Below are 24,091 nucleotides of genomic sequence, written 5' to 3'. Positions count from 1 at the left end.
ATAAGGGGAAATTTATCAGTGTTAGTATGTCTAGCCACATTACTGATGGAAAGCAAAGTTTATTGTTCCTGGCTGCCAGAAACGTAAGTCAAGACCAAAAAAAGGTTCTTCAGGAGGTTTTCTTATGGAAGCAGTAAGCATAATAAGTCACAATGTCAGGACGTCTATAATTCACTTATCAGAACAAAGCTATTTTAGCCTTCGTTCTGACAAAGAACATGACATTGACATCAATCTTCCAAATAACTACCACTTATCTCGCAAAATCAACCATCCACCATTCGTAGAAGTTTGCCGTGTATTTAATGAATAGAATCCTTAGCTCATTCGACAAGTAACAGTGATCACGTTGTCACTGCGTTACCTTGGTTACCCTATCTGTGTATAATTAATTTTTAACACGGCTGAAAAATGGCTTTCCAGGTTTGCTTGGATTGATATTACTGGAACTGCAATTTCTCTCTTTTTCTTTCTTACTGTTTCTGCTCCAATTTTTTTCTCTTTACTTTTTCCGCAGCTTTTCAGCTTTTTTTTTCTTATTTTATTCATCTCCCTTTGTTCTATTCACTTTATGATGAGTGGAAGGAAGACTGGTGAAATCAGACAGTTGGGCAACGGAGAGTACTTTATAAGATATCGGGTAGGTAAGAGTGGGAAAGACTGTAGGGTGCTCCAAATAGACATAACCCATTAACCAATTTATTTCCCCTTTGGTTTATAATCTTCCTTAATGACACTGACAACGGAGTACATGGGCTGATCTCAAAGCTAGCTGATGACTTAGAGTTAGGAAGAGTGATTAACGATCAGAACCAGATCATGTTGCTTATAAATGACTTGGACTGATTACAAACACGGTCTGAAAAATGGCAACTTCAAACTAGGGTTTGAAGTTACTAAACATTGTGCTTGTAGAACAGGGAGTAACTTACGGAACGCGTAGAGAGGAGATATATCCGAGGACGAGAAAGCTTAGGGCGAGCTATGATAGACTCTTATTAATGATTTATCATACTTTTTCAAGTAAGCGGAAGGTGTAATTTTCCCTCGATATAAGCCGATGGTGAGGCTGCAATTAGAATATTGTATTCAGGCCTAGAGACCACATCTATAAAATAAAACAGAGCACCTATAGGTTAATCCTGAGAATGATAACCAGATTGGTTAGGTACATTGATTGTTGTTCTTAGAATGAGCGGTGGTCTTTTTCGGTTTAAATAATCGCCGTCTTTTCCCCACTCAGTGGAAAAGACCTGAGTTCGAATCCTGTCAATGACAAGAGGAATTTTTATAGGCCTTTTTCACAACCTGGCTGAATCAGTCGGTCTCAGGCGTGGGTGCATTGTTTTTTTTTTTTCTACCGGAAACGCAGGTTTTTCGTCCATAAAACAGAAAACCGACCATAGAACACACACAAATTACAGAGATATTATATACGAAGCAGTATGGACTAAAACGCTACAACACAAATGAGGAAAACACAAACGGTAACCACATATGAACAGAAAATATAGGCAATTTCACTAAAAAGCTATCATTAAAATAAATCAAACGACCTCCTGACATTATCAAAGAGGAAAGTTTGAAATAAGACAGTTACCTTCTTGAAATGGGAAAATTTGGGTGATTGGGTTTTCTTAATTTTCTTTTTGATTTTTTTTCTTTCCATTTTTTAATATTATAAAAATTTTCCTTCCTTTCATCATATTGTCATTCTAAATGGTAGTAATAGAAGAGTAACGTATAATAGTAATAGACATATAGTGCAAGAAAGCCAGAGGCTTTTGTTGCAATGGCCGAGAAAAAAAAACAAAAAACGAATAGATAAGAAAATACAAATTATTTGATTTGCTTCCCTCCTCACATAGGTAACTATCTAGTTGACCTTTGAATTTATTCAAATTGTCAGTCTCAACAATTCGCTGACTGAAAGAAAACTTCTTACACTCTTGTCCAAACCTCTTTCATGAAACACAATGTCTTTATTTTTCCAGATGAGGTTTCGATACTTGAACACAGTATTCCAAATGTGGCCTTACAATTGTCTTTTACAGTCGGACTATGATCTCTATATCTGTACAGGATAACGTTCAATAAATGATCAATAGGACACCATGCGCTTTCCTGTCTGCCTGCTTACACTGCTCAGAAAGCTTCATAGCTGCCGCATTATAACTCCCAGATTCTGATATTTTTAATTCATCCCCACCAAGTTTATAATCTATTTTAGGGTTGATGTTAACCAAGTGGAAGACCTCGCATTTTTCCGCATTAAAACATAACTGACCAAAAATCCCACTCGACCTCTTCAAATTTAAACAAACAAAAACCAATTTCCTCAAATGTGAAAGAATGTACGCTACCAAGATGTCAGTGAAAAAAAATTAGTAAAATCTAGACGAACCAGAGGAGGCAAATCAAATATATTGATTAGACGACCCCCCATGACAGAAGGGCAAATATGACCTTCAGTCGCCCATCTTTTCGATCAAGTAATCATCTGGACCAGGACTAGTGCAAGCTCATGTAGAATGAATGACAATCTGTTACAAGACAATCACTCTCCTCTCAAAAGTACAATGATATTGTAGAAATCATTCTTTGTTCAACCAATCTTGTAGAAATCAATCTTTGATCTACCAATCTTGTAGAAATCAATCTTTGATTTACCAATCTTGTAGAAATCAATATTTGATCTACCAATCTTGTGGAAACCAATCTTTGATCAATCAATCTTGTAGAAAGCAATCTTTACTAGAGACCATAGGTACACTACCAAACAAAGCCACAGTGAGACCATATGGATTCCTCCATTCTTTCTGAAAATAAGCGATCCCTTTATTTTCGATCTACTACTCCACCTGAAAACAAAAAAAAAAAAAAAAAAAATCAGATAACCCGACAGTATTTTTCCAAGGAAATTCAAAAGAGAACTAGAGATTACAATCAATAAGAAATTGGATGACCTATATCTTTGGACGATGAAAATAAGCCAATTTTCTTTTCCTCTAAAACCAAAATGTTAAATTTTCGCCGCAACTTAAATCAGAATCGTCCTCCAGTTGTTAAGATAAATGGTACCTCTATCTGTTTACTCTCTGAAGAAAAACATTTTGGAATTATTCTTGACAACAAACTTCTTTCCTCCGGCATGTAAAACATGTGCCAGCAAAAATCAAAAACTATATTGGCATGCTGATCAGAGTCTTTGAACGTGACTGGGGTGTAAACAAGAATAACTTATATGTGCTGTACAAGGCGGTGTTTATCCCTATTGCCACATTTGCTGCGGCAGCCTAGTTTCATCGTGTCAAAATCGTTAGCTGTCGGAATAAATTGCTATCCATTCAAAGGTCAATGCTTTTTGCCATAACTCCAATCTATAGAGACACCTCTATCCTCAGCCGTACAAGTCCTTTCAGGAACTCGTTGATAGATCTTTGTGTCCTCTTCCTGCCTAATCTTATCAGAGTGTACAAAATGCATACTCCCTTAGTGTTTTTTTTTTCATTTTGCATAACCATAAATAACAGTACAGACACAAAGGTACAGAAAAAATATGCTGGCATGAGCTGCTTGTCATGTGGCAGGGGTTGCTTGGCCATTTCTAGCAATGGTTCTACTAGATCCTTTTTTCTTAACGTGGCTAGAGAATTATTTCATTTTATTTCATATACCTTCTGGCCTGCTGGCCAAACAAGGCTCCCTGAACTCCAAATCTTTAGTCTTGGGTCTCCACTGATCAATCTGCCTACGGAGAGCAGGAAGACTGCGCCCTTGTTCTTTACTCGTGTTACATCTACGATACCCTAGACTTTCGTTGTTGCTGGCTTCGGGGAGGTTTGCTCCTGGGAATGAAGAAAAACTTGCTAAAACCAAAGAAGTGTTTCAACTTCTCAATTTTGCTAATAAAGCCTCTCTAGAAGAAAGATCCTTCACTTCTGCTAGCTACCTTTCAAAGTTTTTCCCATCATTCCTGTGGAGTTACTGACCTTATTGACTTCCTGATTCTTGTTCCCTGGGAGCTTCTGCTTCTCAAGTTTTTATTATTATTTTTAATGTACATATTTTTATCGTTTTTACCGCTTCGGAGAGTACTCGCGGTAGCACACTGTTTCTCCACACCAGGTGTAATAGACCTGGGTTCGAAACTCGTCGATGACGCGAGGAGGAACCTCTTTCTTCCCCATACATGGGATTATGCCCACTGCTACTTTGGGCTCTAGCTGTGTGAAAATTATTATTTTATTTTTATATTTCTATCCTTATTTAGTTTTATTTTTACTTCCCTATCCTTATTTTATCTGTATTTTTCTTTTTTCCATATATTTTTTCATTGTAGGGACCCCTCCTTGTGACAGAGACGTGTAACAAGTAGCAGCCTTCCTAGTGTTCGCTGCTCTAGAAGACAGATACAACAACCACGCACCATACAAACCGGGCCTTTAACAGCATTCTGCTAATCTCACAGAGGACCATGAAAGAATTGAACTTTAGAAGCTTTACTTGAGATGCTTCATTAAAAAAATACTCCACTTATTTTGCAAAATACTAAGCAAGGAACGTTCTCAAAATTTTTAATCAATATCCCCTGCAATAAAAATTAAATTAGTAAATTAATAAGAGGAGTTTACCTCAATATAGTACGTAGAACACTTCCGTATGATACCCTCCAGAAATTAAAACGGAAATAACGAAAAAATCGACAACTTACCGGTACATTAAAGTAAAATATAAATAATTAAATAATCAATTTAACATAATTCAAAATCAATTTAAAACAATTAAAATTCAAATTAACGCAATTAAAAGATTCTAACGAAAATAATCAAAACGATTTTCCTTCCTGAAGCTGACAATGCTTTTCGACCGACTGTCGTGATCACAGGAATGAAAATTACCGAATCAGGCTGAACCTGCAACTTAAATAGTGATTATATGTCTTCGCGCATGTGCGTAAAGGTCCACGCATCAGAGATCAAATATGGCCGCCGAACATTAACAGAATTCTCGTGTAATTTAATTTCAACGGTTTCTGCAATTAATAGTCGCTTATAATTACGTTGAACGTTAAGTATTTTGGCCTCGTTAAATAAAAAAGTATGTTTTTCGTTAATGGCATGAAAGGCTAATTCTGACGCTGCTGAACGAGAAGCACGAACTGAGGCTTCGTGTTGATTTACACGAATATTAAGAGAAAACCGCGTCGAACCTTGGTAAGCCGAGTCGCAATCACCGCAAGAAATGTTGTATACTAGATCATTAATTTGAGTTGCGAACGCGGAAAGAACCGAGCGATTGTTCAGTATAGTGTGTAACTTCCGTATAGGCCTAGCTATAATTTTAAATTCGGTATCTTTAAAGAATCTGTTAAGCTGTTTGTGCCACTGTTCAACATATGGAACAGAAATAAAGTATTTTATTTCTGTCCCATATGTTGAACCTATGAATAGTGATTATATGTCTTCGCGCATGCGCGAAGACATATAATCACTATTTAAGTTGCAGGTTTAGCCTGATTCGGTAATTTTCGTTCCTGTGATCACGACAGTCGGTCGAAAAGCATTGTCAGCTTCAGGAAGGAAAATCGTTTTGAATATTTTCGTTAGATTCTTTTAATTGCGTTAATTTGAATTTTAATTGTTTTAAATTGATTTTGAATTGTGTTAAACTGATTATTTAATTATTTATATTTTACTTTAATGTACCGGTAAGTTGTCGATTTTTTCGTTTTTTCCGTTTTAATTTCTGGAGGGTATCATACGGAAGTGTTCTACGTACTATATTGAGGTAAACTCCTCTTATTAATTTACTAATATTATTATCAACGTAGAACATATTGAGTATTACAGCTCTGATTCATACTATCTAATAAAAATTAAAATAATAAAAGAGAAATCCTAGCAACCAGATCTCAGACCAATTCCAATAGGTTATGGTCTCCTAAAATTTTTTGATAAATTTCAATTACCAAATTTAACTAATCGTTGCTTCCAATATAGACCAATATTCATCTGCAGATGGTTATCAAAGCACGATCAACAACAACCAATTTATTAGAAACCCTTTTTTGTATTCAGAGAATACTCACTGAAAAAGCTCAAATGTATATATTGTTTTGGACATTAAATCAGAACAGTTCCAATATGAACCTTCCTATAAATGTAACTTTGCAATAAAAGACAGTGCAATAAAAAGCCTTATCAAAATACTTTAAATAAGACATCTCAAGGTTTCCCATCAGGGTATGGAAAGTAACTTCACTGTTTCATTGAAGGAGACGGAAAATCTTATTCACCGCATTATTCGCAGCAGCTTTTGACCCAAATGTGAGCTTAAACACCAACTACCTTACTTTCGCAAGAGACATAACATTTATAATTACTTATAAATATCTAAATGCTGATCCAGAGTTTTGTAAGGGTGGAGATACTTTAGGCTAAGGGTTTGCTTACTTCCTTCGATTCTTCCTTTAATATAACTGGATAGATTCCATCCACCCCAGGTGCCTTCAGCAATTTATCTTCCACTTTCCTCTGTTATTACAAAATAATTTAGTTCCCTGTTAGAGCTTAATATATATTTGAATTCATAAATTCTAGTCTTATCGCTGATTTCTCAACTTATCCTTGAATTCCACGAAATCAGCCCAACTCAATTGTCTAGTCATCCCAAATTTCATTAAAATAAGACGAATAAAAATCAAACAAACAGACATTTTGTTTCATTTATATCTTAGATTATTTGTTTAATATAATTAGTTGAAGCGCTGGAAATGAAGATTCATTTCCATGGGCGAGTTCATCGAACGAAAAGCAGAGAAGATGACAGTTGCGCAGAGAGGTTTTCATTCAAGCAGCACCGCGCATATCAAAATGGCGCATCCAATTATTTTCATTTTTTGTTATTATATATAAAGACTGCATTAGCGCGTGTTCATTTTCTTAATAACAGAAGATCAATGAATAAAATATCGTAATTTATATTTATTTATCTATTTTATTATGTAAATTGTCCTTTTAAAATGTATTATTATGTTTAATTAGGATAAATTATTAAATCAAACTGCTACAACAGTGCACTGTATAAGGAAATGCTAAGAATACTGTAATAATTGTAATATATTACTGATAAATATTTCACAATACAGATCACTGAAGATAAAACTTAATCGATGAAAAAGAACAACGGACAAGCTAAATTTGATGTTCATCTCGTAATATACGTAGTTATATGGTATAAATTATAATTATTTATAAATCTTAAAATAATTATACATAATTATATAGCAAAGAGCTCAGAAAGAAATTTTTAACATCTGCTGCGATCTTCGATGGGAGAAAAAAACAAGCTATTGCCAAAGATTGGAGATTTTGAAGTAGAAAGAAGAAGACATTACTCTTTATGTATTAAGAGCGGAAGATTTAATTGCAAAAAAAAAGATAAGAAACCATAGTGGTATTAGCCTGATAAATGTGTGAAGTGCTTTTGTAGGCGCCTCAAGTAGAAGCAGGGATGGAAAAACTGGTTTTAAAGAGTTAAAATTAGAACGGGCGTACGAATAAAAGACCGAACAGCGCAGCCAGAAAAAAGAAACAGATGAAAAAGGAAACAAGCCGAGTAATTTGGAAAATTACAAAATATATCAAGTGAGGCGTGCAATTACACTTAATGGCAAAAGAAGATCTGGAGAAGCGGGGAAAAAATCTAAATGAGATGGCGGCTAAATATGCACAAAAACAAAAGAGAGACCATCAGATGAAGTCGAAGAGTTTGGAAAATGAGGTTTAAAACCACTCAGCTCATATCAAATGGGTTTAAGCAGTGATGGATACTTATTTTAATAAGAGCGCTCAACTCGGTTGGGGATTCGATTTTGATCGATATTCACTTTTTAGTTTCTAGAGTCTCTCAATAGATACTGCCTGTATATGTATGAACTGTATTGTTTATTTTACAGTGCGTGCGCTTTGTGGCATTAATACAGATATGTGGCATTAATACTATTGTATTAGTTATCAATTAAACATTATACACACATTGTTTTACTTAGCGCATGATCCTATTTATTTTTGGATCCGTTTTAGCTGGTGTATTTATAACTTGGATGGAAGGCATTTCAGCCATTAAGGCCTGATGGTATTGACTAGCAATTTGGCGTGCTAGAAGTAGCCGATTTTTTTTTTTTTTAAAGTTAAATCCTAATTTTTCTAACTAAATACCAAATTTTGAATTTGTATGATCTTATAGCAAAAGAACCATCTTGAAAAAACAATAAAAGAGCAATTTGAAAAGGAATAGGAGATAGCCATACGAAATGAATGTATCATGCCTACCCGTTTCTGTAAGCCCAATAACAGGTTTTACTATTATTAATTACCTATTTCGGTATATCCCCTTTAATTTTGATAATATCTGACCGAAAGTTAATTTTTGTTAGTTATTGGCGCATCGGCTTCTGTGGCCATAATGCACCTCCTAAGGTTTTGCATTTTACTCTGATCCAAGCCCGAGGCGGGATTCGAACCCGCGACCTTTGGGTTGCCAGCCAGGCACTTTTCCCATCTGGCTAGCCCTCCGGCTTTTGTTTTATGTTTGGTACTTAACAGCACACTGAGATTGGAAAACAAAGCCCAACGAGTGTGCATCAGCATAAAATGCTCCTCTATTTACCGGAAATCTCCGATAAACATTGAGGATGGCGGTCGGTAGGAAAGCAGACCGTATACTAATCTGTGGCTGAATTTATAGGTTGCAATGGATATCTAATTCTAGGTTTTCACAACTGTATGTTAATGTTGGATGAATGGTAAATTTAGATATCAGATCATTTTGTTATTAATAAAAATGTCATATTAGTAGCCTAATATGACATTTTCCTCCTTTGACCACAGGAATCTCTTTGGACACTACCCATTTTATGACGCTGTGTGTTTACTACCCGCTACTAGTTCGTGCACTGGATGTAGTTTGAATCCTTGGCAAGAACCAGGTCGAGGATATTAGAGCCCCCTGTACTTTTCTGAGATATTAGAATAAACAGAAATCATCCAGGTAGTTTCAAAAATCTGTTTCCCGATGCTTATTACCACCTGACTTCCAATCTATAATATACAGATCAAAGTCATTCGCAATGAGGCAATCATACTTAGCAGGCTATTCAAATTTTCTTAAACAGATATTTGCCATTTTATTCAGAATCGTTTTTCTGTGAAAAACGATACTGAATAAAACGATTCATACCCTGGTTGTCGTCTTCTGTTTACCACAAGTCATCTTGCACCACACAGATTCAATGTCCATTTGAACTTGATCTGACTCTGGATAGATTATGGAATCGCTCAGGAGCTTTTTAAATGACGCATGACTCCTGCCCCCCCCCGTATCCCTTCTGAACATGCTCTACTCACCATAATAAAATTCTTCATCCCCTGTCTATGGATGGCACCATATATGACTGACCTAAACAAAAATTCAAATTCGTTTAATTTCGTTGAAATACTTTGGGCGCAAAAAGCCAAAACTTGCAAACAAATTATATTTGCATGTTTTGGCTTTTCACAACTCTGATGCAGCCTTTATAGCTACTTAAACCCATTTCTCCTGATGGTATGGGATATGTGATGGGTTTTTGCAGCTATATCAATATTAATTTCTGTTCAAAATGTAATTACAGGTCGTATACAAGTCCTGACAGAGTGAGTACAAGGGTGATTTTGGCCTATGCCACTAATTTTGTCGTGCAGTTTCTCTGAACTCTTGCACCTCCCCTGTTCAATGAATTCCATATTTAGAAAACAAATTTCTTGTATTATCTGTGGTAGACCACACCAGGAAAGATTTCACCCAAAAGCCTTGCATATTTCCTCAAGTCTAGAGCTGATCCACAAGGATTTCATCATATATTCCCTAATCATAGTTTCAAGAATTCTTTTCTCGCGATATATTTCCAGCATTACATCATCCAGAAAGAATTAGACAATTGGGTCTATGCTGGGCTCCATTATGATTTTTCTCTAAGATATTAACCAGTGTTTCAGAGATTTCAGTTTTGCCTAAAGCACACATTTTATTTATATTAAAATTTGGTGCTGTGGTGGCCACATATATTACACATAATGGAAGACCCATCAGCTAGAGAAAGTTAGGATTTAAAACCCTGCGATTTAATTCTCCAGCTGCTACTTACAAGTAGCGAAGTTCCAGCCAAAATTCGACAGCCACTGTGTAGCCTCGATCCGAATAAGTCTGATGCATCATTCACACTTGATTTTTGCACGTGGTTAGGAGATCGGTCTTGCCTGATGTATTTGTAGCAATAACGAGTTTATGCTCCCTGAGGGGGTGGTAAATACCCTGCGACATGACATTCTAGGCAGTGACCATACCAAAGTTGTTTCCAGCACAATCAATGTTTCCTTTGCAGCTTTTTTACATTTTCTGCTCGCCATCTACGCGAGTTCCTTTTAAAGAGTTCCCGAAGGATAGCAGTCAGATAATGCTTACGTTTATGTTGACTGTTGATCAAGTATAACTCAAGATAATTGCAGTTAAGACGGTTGTAACGCGATTAACAAAATATCATTAAGAATCCCGGCTTCTTTTATCACTTTTAAAAAGTAATCCGTGTCAAATTTTGGGCAAAATTAAACTCTCAAAAGAACAATAAATCTTGGAGGAAACCATACTAGAATCTCTAATGGTTGTACTAACCGAGCAGATGAGTCTTTTAATTTTTTTCTGCTTGGAATAGTAGTCATAATCGCGTTTAGTTATTTTCAACATATCGGTTTCATTCGCCTACAAATCAGAGAAAAGTTTCACCAACAACACCTGTTGGATTATTAAAAGCAAAAATTCTTTCATAAATTCCTGTAGGCAGCTATTATTAAATGCATTTTTGGTTTTAATAATGTAGCGAGTGTGGCTAGTGAAGAATATTCGCCGATTTGTAGGCGAATTAAATCGAAATTACGTTGGAAAAACAGCTCAACGCATTTACAACCCACGATTCAAGAAGAAAATATTGCAGAATCAGAATCCTTAAAAGTAGTTTTTAAGTTACTGTAGGGAGCTGCTTTCAAATGCACTTTGGTTTTAATAATGTAGCGAATGTCGGTAGTGAAACATTTTCTCTGATTTGTAGGCTGATTAACCGGAAATTACGAAAAATACAGCTAAAGGTGTTTACAATCCACGGTTAAAACAGCAAAAACATATTACAGATTCAGAACTCCTAAAACTGCCTGCAAGAGGAGCGTTAAATCTTTTAAATGTTCTGCTTTTTTTGTTTGGCTGCTTGGCAAACAAAAACATGTAACCAATTTTCCACTGTGGTGCTCGTTGCACGATGTAAGGTGAAACTGCTGATTGCGGTTGGTGATGTTTGGCTTATGCGCCGCCGCTCACAAATGAAACCCGGAACTGTTGGTTTTTTTTCTACGTATTAAACCTTAAAATGCGAAAGTTAAATGTGAAAGATCAAGAATTAAAATTTAAATTTCGTCATCCCTAACTTAGAACAAACAAAGAAATTCAATCAATAGATGCGTTGACTGGCGTCCTTTCTTTCGGTCAATACTTAAAATACATATGCACTGTATCACTCGTTGCGAAGGAGCATTGGTCTCAATATTACAATAAACAACACCGCTTCATTTCAATGAAGAAGAGCTGATTATTTGAAATAGTGCAAGGCCAATGGCAACTCGTGGTAAAGGTGATGACCGTAATTAAGATCTCTTTCTGAACGTCATTTCTCACTGTATAGCTGGCCACCAAAATGGTGGTACTTGCGGTACCCGTCTATCTCATTGAAACAGGGCGTAGCGCGATTTGTCACCCCATGTAACCAATTTTCACTGCTCTACGGACCAATTACAGTGCTCGTTGGACGATGTAAGGAGAGACTGCTGGTTGAGGTCGGTGATGTTTGGCTTATGCGCCGCCCTCACTAATGAAATCCGTAACTGTGCAGCTCCGTAAGTATTGTCTTCGCACAGGGTACATGCAATCATTTACAGGGGACCCTAATATCATAATTTTTTTTTTTTTTTTTCGTGTTCGTACAGACCTCAACTTGATGTTCATGCATAAAATTCCACATTGAATCTTTCAGGAACCTCTGATCACTTGGGGGTGAGCTTCCATGGTCTTCCTGTTCGTTACTTGATAGTACCGTCATGTTTCCATTTCATGATGTTATGGACAGTTTATTTTGAATGGTGTAGACTGTCAGCAGTTGCCTGAATCAACAAGCCATCAATCGGATGAATCGAGAGTCCATAAATGCCATATCCAAAAATAACACCCCTCTCGAAATCAGTCAGTTCAGATCTATGTGCCATAACGAGAACTAGTAACTTGTGTTACTCATGTCTTCCATATATATGCCGATCTCAGTCACGAGTTTATCTGGGAAGGACCAATAACTACAGAAATAGGAGTTTCAGGATACTTTTTAGGGGATGGTGTAGGTAGGAGACATTTCATATTGCCCTCGTGGGTATCACAGTTGGTAGGATTCTCCGTCCTCCCCACGGCAGATGGAAAAGACCTGAGTTCGAATCCTGTTGATGATGGGAGGAATTTTTATCGGTCTTTTTTCCCAATGTGGCTGAGTTAGTGGGTCTCAGGAGAGGGTAGCATGGTTTTTTCTCCAGGAAACTCGGGTTTTTCGTCCAGCAAACAGAAAATCCATTCAGAAGGTCTAGATCTTAAAACTCAATAACAACAACACTTCATATTATTCAAACATACGCCCTTTTATCATATAGAGGAAGCACCGCCTGTCGAACGAGTTGTCTCAGTACCGCACGATTCAAATGTATCGGAACAAAAAAAAATGTTTTTTTTCTTGTAAAAGGCACAGCTCTTTCATGCGGCATTCTGGTTACCAGAAAAACAAGTTGCCTTAGTCTTGCACAACTTCAAAAAGTATGGCTTTCTCTCAATAAAATCGGCAAAACTAGTATACACCAGTCTCATCACTACGCGGGAGAGAGGAACGCAAAAGCAGGGTCCCTGATGAGTTCAGTTTCGTTATTAAGGAACACAAAGAGTGAATATCTTGCTCTTGGGGGCCTATAATTTGTTCTTGCGCCACTACACAATACAGAAGTGCTGTTTAAAGTGACACAATACCGACACAACTCGTTGTGAAGAGAAGAGTGTTTATTATTCAAATAAATAGACTTCTTTGGTCTGCTTATTCAAGTAACTGTACCCCTTTGTTAAGAGGAAAGTGCTTATTTTAAGCTAGGACTAACTAATTGATAAGCGCTTTGGCAATGCTTCCATATCTCTTCTGACACTGGACAGATTTCGAGTATAATTATAATTAATTGATTATTGGAATGCCTTCACGCTGTTTATTAAGAAAATAAACACGTAAATAAACACGAATTGGGAAAGAAATTATTATCAAATACTGAGTACTTTTTAGTGGTAATATTTACTGCCTTATGGAGAATGACAAAAGCTGAAATTCGTGCTTTGAATACGTTTTCTATTTCTCTACTTCAGTTAATAATAAACGAAAAACAAAAATCCTCAGTCTGGCATCATTACTTCGACCGAAAATAAAATCTTTTGTGACAGAACTTGAGAATTGTCATTCCACTATTCTGATAGATTGAAAGCAGTTCGGTTTTATTTTTCTTTTCGGACTGATTTAATGACGAATGTCTCTGAGATGTAAGTAATCAACTATTTTATTTCCTTTTCTCCAATCGATATCAGTCCTTTCTCTTTCAGAAAATAAGCCCATATATTTCTGCCATTGATTCGACCACAGTAATTACCTGAACGGGTTAAAGAAAAAAAAAGAAATAAACTAAAATCGACAGAGTAAGAAGTATCTTAGAACAAAAATAAACAGAGAAATCAATAAGTTAAATAAAGAGGTATAGAAATCGTTCCAATAGGACAAGGAGAATGTATTCTTGGCCGGAACCTTTAATATGTAGATGGCTTTCAAAGACATATTTGTCGTATTTTGAAAGTTATGTATCCGAGAAGTAATTGAAGCTCGCTTTGGTAAAGTGACAACTCACTTTTCTGGTCTTATCATCGATTCATTTTTGTTGGTGCCTTTTGGGTGCACACCGAGATAAGAAAAAAAAAAACATAAAAACGAAAAGTTCTGTTGAAGAATGATATCCCAAAGCAATTCTAAGACTAGGACGTATTTTTTTTATTAATGATTAAAGCGTTTTATCTTTTTCATCGCAATTTTCGAGCCTTGAGATGGGCAAGAGAAGCCCAAGAATACTTAAAAAAATAAAGATACAGTCTAGAAATAGATACAAAAAGCAGAATGATTCTCCAGCTCCACTTATGTTGCTAAATAAAGAAAATATAGACTGTCCTGGTGCAAAAAATCTAATTACTGCTTATCTTTTAAGTGAAAATAGCCAACTGTTTGAATACCTGGAAAACAAAGCCAATAAACCACAATCCCTCGCCTACAAATACACCCAACAATAGCTCCAGGATCTTTTTCAAATCAGATTTTTTGGGTTCTTTGGCAGCATTGGAAACTATTGAGGAGTTTCTCCCACTAAACAAATGCAGCTGTTGTTATATCAGATTGTTTTATTTTTCAGAAATCATGTCCAGCAAAATAAACTAAAGAACTGTAAAAGCTCTGCATTTAAATAGGTAATGGGCTTCGTTAGCTGTTCCTTTTAAACATGGTAAACTAAACAAAAGTACTACACATTTTCTCCATTTAATTGCGATGTATTGTACAAATACTATCGCTATTTGTGCATGCGACAAGTTTCTTTTTTTATGCTTGACATCCTCAGTAAATTGCATTCTTCGCTCACTCTTTGTGTGCGCGAAAGAAAGAGAGAAAAAAAAAACAACTCCATTCTTTCCTTTCCGGTAAGTTTTTGTTTAGTGTAGTAGAAATTTCCAAACCGGATTCCTTTTTTATCCTATTCAGATGTACATCGAGTTTATATTTGTAGGACAGATTTATCTTGACTGCTTATCTTTTTCTATTTTTATATCTTCTTTTATTTTATATAAAAGTAAACACGGTCGTGATTTTTATCAACTACGAAGTAACATTTTACTTTTAGTTTGCTGTATTGGCAGTAACAATTATATAAAAACCGGTAATTTATCACAAAATAGTGTCAACAGTTCAGAATTTTAGAAATGGCTTTAAGAAGAGATTTTTTATGGATAATTAAAAGCAGGCAAAAGGTTAGGGTAACGCATGTAACGGGAAATAAGCCCTCTCTAATTAAAAGAGAAACTTGTAAACCCCTTCTGATCCTATGAGGCAAACTGATTATAAAGTTATCAGAGAATCCATAGCATCATTTACAAAACATACACAGCTTTTGAATGGCGTGTTACAAAATAGTATTAAATGATTTTAATTCATTGAACTTTAATTCTTGTCCTTTGGTGGTGGGCAAATTATCTGGAATGGGTCACGCGAGCAAAATCTTTTGGTGATTACCTTAGAGAGCTCAGATTCTTGATGAGGATTTCGTATTTTCACGGAATAGCATTGGAATTTGTGTGGAGGACAGTCCTGGACAATGAATGACATCCATCCAATGATGGACCAGTACTCTACTCCAAGGAAATTTTTTGATAAGTTGCAGGGGTAGATGATCAAACTTTTCAGGCACAGAGTTGACATGGTGTGAGGCACCTTTGGTAATATAGCACTACGAGACTAGAGAAGCGTACCCTGGTCAGTTTGAAGCGTTAGAGAAAGGTAAGATCTTTGTCCCAAGTGAGTTCAAATAAAGTTGATGAGTGATGGTGTTAAGTTTAGCACCTTCTACCGTAATTCGACGCTTTTCTCTTTTTTAGTAAAAGTGGTACCGATTTGCTGGGTTTAATCTCAAGGCAAAACTCATAAGGTATCTGTTCAGATTGAGAAATTCGGTTGGTGACTTTCTGAATCGTTTGAGATAAGAGGGATGAACATCGTCAGCATAGGTTTGGAAATTTTGCGATACCGAAAGGAATGGTTCCAATACCTCTGTGAAAAGAAAAGCCGATAATTTTTTTCCTTATGAGAGATCTCTTGAGATGATAAACTAAGGTTGTAGGTCCTTTGCTTTATTATTTGTTTTTTGTTTAGTACAACAACTTTAATAGGTGTGGTACTTTACTTGGATCAGAATAATATATGGATCAGAATCGTAGATAATGCGGAAAAAGTATATTAGGCAATGGAAATGAAGTTTCTGAGAAGAATGGAGAAAATTGGTTTCTTTATCGATCGGGAAAGAAGCTGGAACGACAATAGATAAGTAAGTTAGTAACTCACTTGGGATTCCGTAGTGCTTATCTTTTTAGCATGGAATAATATTTCCATAAGGTCGATGATGGTCGATCAACCATGGATCACGGTGTGTAGATAGCTTGGCTTATTGAGGAAACCGTGATTAACTAAGGTGGGAAAAATAGCCTTTTCGAAGACTTTTAGTTCGTTGCAACCTACTGATATGGATCTGTATTCCTTATGACACTTGATATGTGCAGTTTTGTGTACGGGAATAACAAAGTAGGTATTCCATAAGGCTGGAGGGTTGCCTAGTCTTTAGAATTTGTTTGTATATATATAATATAATATAATATAAGATGATTCAAAATGAAGGGCAAAGATATTTTTAGGATGAACAAAGGAAAGCCATGCGTCCCAAATGTGGATTTATTGGGTAGCCGATTAATCGCATTTTTCGATACTTCGGTTCTCAAGATGATATCTTTCGGTATTTCTCTATTTATAGGACATTTACTATAATAAAATGTTCTTATAATCAGTCTTCAACTATTACTCCTTGATTAAAATACATGTCCTCTATGGCACCTGCTAAGAAAAAATGTCTGAAGTCATCCACTTCATGGAAATACTTTTATAATTAGCGTCCTGCCCACACCAGTGGAAAAGGCCCAGGTTTCAATCCCGTTTATGACGCGAACAATGTTTATGATTTTTTTCACAACGTGTCTGAGTTAGTTGTTCACTGGAGAGAAGTGAGTTCTTTTCTTCCAGAAAGCTCGAGTTTTTCATCCAGAAACAAGCAAATCGATGAATGAATACAACCAATGTATAGAATCAATTTACTGATGCCTCAGAGTCTTAGCTGATTTGGCTCTTAACACACACACACCAGTGGCATGGCATTTCAGACATCCTCTTGCCAGTTCAATCATGAATGCAGTTAGCCAACCTCAGGAGAAGTATGATGGGTTTTGCTGGATGAAAACCAGTGTCCTGGGAGAAAAATTACCATATAACCATCGCCCAAGATTGACGAGAGTCCTACCAAATATTTTCACACCGTGTGAAATAACCACAATGTTACTCGCAAGAAGTACCAGTTGCCAATTATTCATCTAGAAGGACATCTTGAAATTATAAGTACAATAAAAATGTTACATAATTCATCTGTCTGGTGTCCATTCATTTTTAAAGGTTTCCATTTTTAAATGGCAGTTGGCCCTGTTTCAATGTCCTTAAAGTTTATACGAGAGACCACTAACGTCCAGAATAACTTTTGAAAACGTCCAACGTTTAAAACAATTACCTCAGTTCTCTTCAAAAAATATGAAGTAGATCTTGGAAGAAAACAAGAGAAAGCAGGTATGGATTAATGAGTACCATTGGAATTTGGTCAGTAGAAGGCGCTGGATGACAGGAGAGAGTCGGCAAATTTAATTAAAATCATCATTAATGCACCTCAAATTTACATCCCTCCAACCTAGAATTTTAAGATCCTGATCGCTCGCTACCATACAGACCGAAAAAAAAACCCATCATTAGAGCCCATTGAGTTCAGAAACGTTGGTTCATACAAACAAAATATTCCGATGGCCTTCCTTAATGTGTTTATCTATCTTCGTGGGTATGCGTGAGTGTGTGGAATATTTTTGTATAGAATAATTAGACTGCTCCAGGGATTGACTAATAGATGTTTGGCGCTTACATATTTGCACATCTCCAAATAATCGCAGGTTTTAAAAAAAGTCATTCCAGTAATTAACAAGTTCAGATAGCTAATAGTAGTGTTCGCGTCCGTGTACTAATAACATGAGTCCGTGAGGCAAAATGAAGAAATCATTAATGAGATGCCCGGTGCGTGTTGAAAGACGGCAACCTTGTGTACATATCTTTGTGTGTTTCGTTTTTATCTGCGTGTGTGTCTGTGTGTCCCGTGCACCACCGAGACAGTGAAGAATTGATTACCAACCTCTAATTGTGCTTTATAAGGAAGCTGCCTATTCCACAGTTCGGGCGTCACTTTATTAACGTTGGAGAAGATAAAGCAAGGGAGGACTACAATAACACCGCCAGAATAGCATCAGTGACATGACGATGCCACACAAATATTGGCCTTAACTAATATCGATCACAGCCACGCCATACTGTTGAGGAAGTTCAAGGATCGCGTGAGATAAAGTTACTCTTGAGATAAATATTATATCTTTCTCTTTTTTTAAATTTACGCAGGAGGAAGACATAATGAGAAAACCGGCGTCCTCCATGCTAAAATAATTTTCGCGGCGATTTAAATGAGAATTGCCATGCGCGAAATATAAATTAAATTTTCCACAGACTCTGCGATACTCTTAAGAGGCCCGAAATATTCATGTACCATGGCAAATATCTGCCCACCTTTCGGACATTTAATCATTCGAATGTACACTTCGATGATATACTTCGGAATACATTGAAAGAATCGTTAAAAGGTCTGCACTAGTATGGAATGAAACTGGTGCGAAGTCCGATAATCAATACTCCATTGACAGACTCCTAATTATTACAAGGGGTGGTCAATATGAATTTACCTTCATCTAGAAATATCTGAGTTAGGGGTTCGATATTATGCATATATATTTCGATTAGTCTGATGAGTTAAATGTATTTTTATTATTTGTTTTTCTACAATCATCGATTGCTGAACTAGAGCCACGAATACAGCGAGGCGGTTTCACCATTGGTATGCTATAGACGGTTGAGGTTCGATCCGTTATAAAATTTCTTCATTTGCGAGGCAAAGAAGCAGAACAAAACCAGAGATGAAATCTGTATTTGAAGAGGATTGTCTCTTATACTACTGTGATGAATTGGAAATGTCAGTACAAGTGTGCACGGTGACCAAAGAGATGGGAGACTTATCTCAGTCACAAACCATGCCATGTGGCTAAAGTGGAACAGACTTGTGACTACAAATTTTATTGCAAATGAAGTCAACATTACCCAAGGTTCTGTTTGGACCATAATGCATTAGTTTTTGCACATGTGTAAGATGACATCCCGATAGGTTCTGAAATTGTTGACAGTTCCTCAAAGGCTCCGAGATTGTTGACATTTCCTCAAAGGCTTCGAGATTGTTGAAATCTTTTCAAAGGCTCCACAGGAAAGCATGTTCGGAACAATTTGTCCTTGAGGTTGTCAGAGACATTCTCTCAGGTATGTCAAGCTGGGCTTGCTATCTGGGAGTCAAAAACGCTGATAGAACTGATATTCAGATGACACTCAAGTCAAGTGGACCGAATTTCGGTGAAGTCCGGTCGGTCTGCGTCTACCAAATCCTGTGCTTGCACCTTCATGATGGTGGTACTATTAGTAACTCTTAGGTATAAACCCCCTGTGCAAGTTCTGAAATACGGCACCTAGTATACTGGAGGTGAACACCCAGGTGTGAACCAACGTAAGCAGGGGTCGAGGTGTGGCGCCCACACCACGCGGAGGAATGCCGCCCCTCTGTGTTACCAGGCAATATTTTCGAGGGTACAGCTATAAAACGGTGTTCACAAGCCTATTATTACATAGTGCACCAGACCAAACCTATTGGTAACTATCTAGGAGGCTTCTCGTTCAGCTAGTGTATAATCTCGCTTTCTCCACTGTGCAAGAGATTGACTGGAGGGAGTCCGAGTAGAGTGTATGAGGGGGACATTGTCGAGGCCAATAAGTTTCTTCTTTTATCTTAATGCACGCTACTACAAAGTAAGTAATATAGGTTCCAATACCTCCCGTGCTTAGGGTTTTCATAAAAAAATATATAATTGGTGGAGCTTTATAGAGTGAATGCTGATGATTCTTTTACCGAATTATGGCGAGTTGGTGGCCAAAAATGTTATGTTATCTGTCTTCTGAGACGACACTAGAGATCTCATCCTTACAAAAGTTACCTACAAAAAGGCAACAGCATCACTGGGGGAAAGTGATACATAAATTCCTTGGGAGATTTAAGAGAGGTCATCAAGCTGAAAAGACGCTTCATACCTATCCAAGGCGTCGACAATACTCATATGGCTGCTCTCACAGTGGACTTTGCGACAAAGGGGGCTTTGAAAATCTGAAACACCGCCTTATTCTTCTGACCTCTTCCTAAAAAGAAGAAACCATTAGGGGACCGCAGATTTCAGACTGGTGAGGAGGTAATTAATGAAGTGGAAGCCTTATTTTCTCGTCAAAGTGAGCAGTTCTATTCAAGATGTCTGAAAGAGCTTATTCACCGTTGAGAAAAATGTATATATATCTCTAGAACATAAAGACATAGAGTAGTATGAAAGTTTAAAATCCCAAACTCAAATGTTTCTAGGTGAGGGTAAATACTTATAGACTGTCCCTTGTTGGTTGTCTCCAGCTACTACTATTATTTTGGACTGATCGTGGTCAGCGTACTGGTAGATAATGCCACACGTGAGATTTCTTTGTGTAATATAAATATTATCTTTAAATTTGTATTACCCATTGAGAGGCACTTATATTATCACAAATATTTATAATGTCTTCATAAAAATGTCTGAGATAATGGGGGTGAGGGGTTAGAATTCTTGAATCCATTTCCTGGCAGATCGCTTCTTATCTTTCCAAAGCACGAAAATGGTAAAATATCTTCAATCAAATAGTCATTCTAATAAAACTCAGCTGCTGAGGAAAATCAAAGACACCAGTTCCCAAAAAGGAAGTGATTATTAAACACAACTGTTCAATTTCTTTTAACAAATTTTCATCTTCAAACTTTTGATATCAAACCAATAAATCAAATAAATCAGGGCAATCATAATACTTGATTAAAATTACACATTTCGCCAGTAAATTATATTAATTATGATTTTAAGATTGAGATTAATTATAATAATTATTTATTTTGATAATTGCAGATACTGCTTAACATATTAAACTCATTTTAAAAATAAATATATTTCTTGCTTTTCATTTTTAATCTCTGTTTCCGTTTTCCTACACCAATTGGAGTTTTGACTCGGTCAATTATTTAGATTCTCTATTGAGCAAATTCCGAATAGAAGTCGAAAAACCCATTCTCCATTACTTTGGAGAATTAATTCTTTGGTAATAAATGCTTTCTCAGTGACTGAAGAAATGTTAAGAATTAATTTTATTGGTGGAAATGCACGCGGACAATTTTTCATGACTATTACTACCCACCTTATAAATGACTTTTCCAAGTATTTCCTTTTCCCTTTTCGGGTATAATACTTCCCACTATGTGTTGCACATTGTGAAATCGGAGGATGGATTCTCGGAAGGAGAATGCCTCTACAAAGAAGAGAAAATGGAACGCAGACATCTCTGAAGCCTACGCCCATAGCAACGTGCATATAATGGGCAAATAAACTTCGATTGAAGCGTTATCACTTCAATATGCTTTGCTAAAATTCGTAGTTGCGTTACAAATGTGGGTGGAGCGTACTCGTGGATTTTCACCTCCCAACTTACTCTTAACAACTGCTCTTCCGGCAGAGCTGTTAATGATATTAAAGATAAAACTGAATTCTGTTTAATGAAATATGTTCGACAGGTTTCTTAAGAGATAGTTTCGCATTTAATAATGTTTCGTAGATTTTATACATAATTTATGCGCATACTCTAGAAGGACAAACACACAATCCATGCACGAGCTGAGGAATAGAAGCTAAAATGTGATGGACGTACATTTTTTATGAGGCTTTCAGTTTTTCATTCCATTTTTGGTATTTATTCGAAAATACCAATTTGTTCTTTAAACAAATGATTTTAAGTAGCCCAAGAACCTTCTAAATATTTTAATATTCTATTAATAATAAAAACAGCCGATGTATATCAATCTCTTTTTCAATTCCCCATAATTAAATATTCTCTTACATTATTTATTCCACGGTAGATTCAGTAGCCAGTGACTTCAGCCGTTCTGTTAATCTGTAAGTTTTGAAACATTATGCCAAATAAGAAAAATAAATTCAGTTCTTATTAATTGAATATTTTATTACAAGGTCGTTAATTCAACATTACTCTTGCCTCTTAAGTTTCCTTAAGATGCGAATTTAAAATTATTATATTTATTTTAAACTGATCGAACTGGAGAAAATAATTAAAATACTAAAATTATTATATAATTCGATAAAGAAACATTGAAATCAATTTTACAGATGAAATTTTAATAAATTCTACTTACCGTTTTATCACCCAAATTGTGGACTATGCAGTGAAGATAAACTGTTTGACCTAGCTGGGTGGTAACGTTTTTAGAGACCCCAGAGTCAAAAGTAGGTGGTTGAAAGTACCGAAATGTTGATAGCCCTCTAAAAAATGACTTATGCCTGTCACCTGGAGTTCTGAAACAATCTGATGGGAAAGGACATTTGTGGTGGTGGTGTATCGTATGAGTACCTGTACGCAAACGAAAACAAATTTTGGAAAAGTTTAGTAAACGTAGATTGGTGACTGTATCGAATAAAATTTTGTTTTTAAAATATCTTTAGCAATAATTTAAATTTTAAATACTGATACTGTTTTATTTATTATAAGAAAATACAAATTATATGTTTCCCTCCTCGCATAGGTAACTGTCCAGTTGAAATCTGAATTTATTCAAACTGTCAGCCTCAACTACCTGCGAGGGCAACTTGTTCCAGCAATCACCGACTCGTTGGCTAAAATAAAACTTTCTACAATCTAATCTAAACCTCAACCCCTGTATTTTGAATTTATGGCTCCTAGTTCTGCAATTCCTTATAACAGTGAGAATTCCATCTTCATTCATTTTACTAATCCCTCTCAGAACCTTATAAACCTTAATCAGTTCACCTCTGTGGCGCCTGGTTGCCAAGCCCTGCAACCCACATAATCGGAGTCTATCCTTATACGGTCGCCCTTCTGTCGATCTCACCATTGAATTGTCCATCTTTGTGCCCTTTAAAGAAGCCCAATGTCTTTTTTTCAGATGAGGTCTCCATCCTTGAACACAGTAATCCAAATGTGGTCTTACAATTGTCTTATACAGGGGTATTATTACCTCCCTATCTCTACAGGATGACGATTGATAAATCATCAATAAGACACCACAGGCTTTCCTGGTTGCCTGTTTACACTGTTCAGAAAACTTTATATCTGCCCGTATTGTAACTCCCAGATCCTTTTCCTTTTCCACTGTTTTTAATTCAAAACCACCAAGTGTGTAATTTATTTGGAGATTGCTGGTCCTCAAGTGTAAGACCTCACATTTAGCAGAATTGAAACGTAGCTACAACTTCTTTGACCATCTCTGAACTCTGTTCAAGTCATCCTGAAGGAGCGTTGTATGGCACTGATCTTTAACGACTCTGCCAATATTTATCATCTGTAAATTTTGATATCAAGTCTTCTATCCTTTCGTCGATGTCATTTAAGAAAATGAGAAGCAACGGTGATCGAAGAATCCTTGAGGGGTCCTACTCCTGATATTACACCAATCTGAAGGATACCCATTAATCACAACATTCTGCTATCTTGCCTGCAAACCACCCAGCAGTCTATCTTAGAATCTTATCAGTAATCCCAACCTGTTCAAGCTTATACAGAAACTTCTCATGAGGGACAGAGTCAAATGCATTGAAAAAATCCAAATAAAGTGTGCCGAAATTGTTCCCTAAATCCAGCGCATGAGTAACTGTGTAAAATAGCATACTAAATTAGTTAAACATGATTTTCCCTTAACAAAGTCTCTATCAACGGTGTGTGTCCTTCAGAATGCCATATCTATCTAAATGTCCTTGGATTGCATCATTGCCTTTAAAATTTACAAACATAAATTGTCAGTTATCATTCAGCGATTTGTTG

At 36.3% G+C, this 24,091-nt stretch overlaps 1 protein-coding gene across 1 annotated transcript in view; it reads right to left on the bottom strand.

Annotated features, from left to right (window-relative positions):
• Positions 1-24,091, bottom strand: part of LOC150085231 (zwei Ig domain protein zig-8-like) — a 74,655-nt gene that overhangs the window by 17,609 nt on the left and 32,955 nt on the right. Inside the window, exon 2 of the mRNA XM_090373105.1 lies at positions 22,449-22,663. Coding sequence (XP_090229231.1) covers positions 22,449-22,663 — 215 coding nt within the window. The remainder of the gene's footprint in view (positions 1-22,448; positions 22,664-24,091) is intronic.

Source organism: Mastigoproctus giganteus, chromosome 5 (assembly GCF_048544385.1).
Source record: "Mastigoproctus giganteus isolate SK-2022 chromosome 5, ASM4854438v1, whole genome shotgun sequence".
NCBI lineage: Eukaryota > Metazoa > Arthropoda > Arachnida > Uropygi > Thelyphonidae > Mastigoproctus > Mastigoproctus giganteus.
The sequence above is the reverse complement of the archived record's forward strand: the minus strand, read 5'-3'. Positions and strand labels throughout refer to the sequence as shown.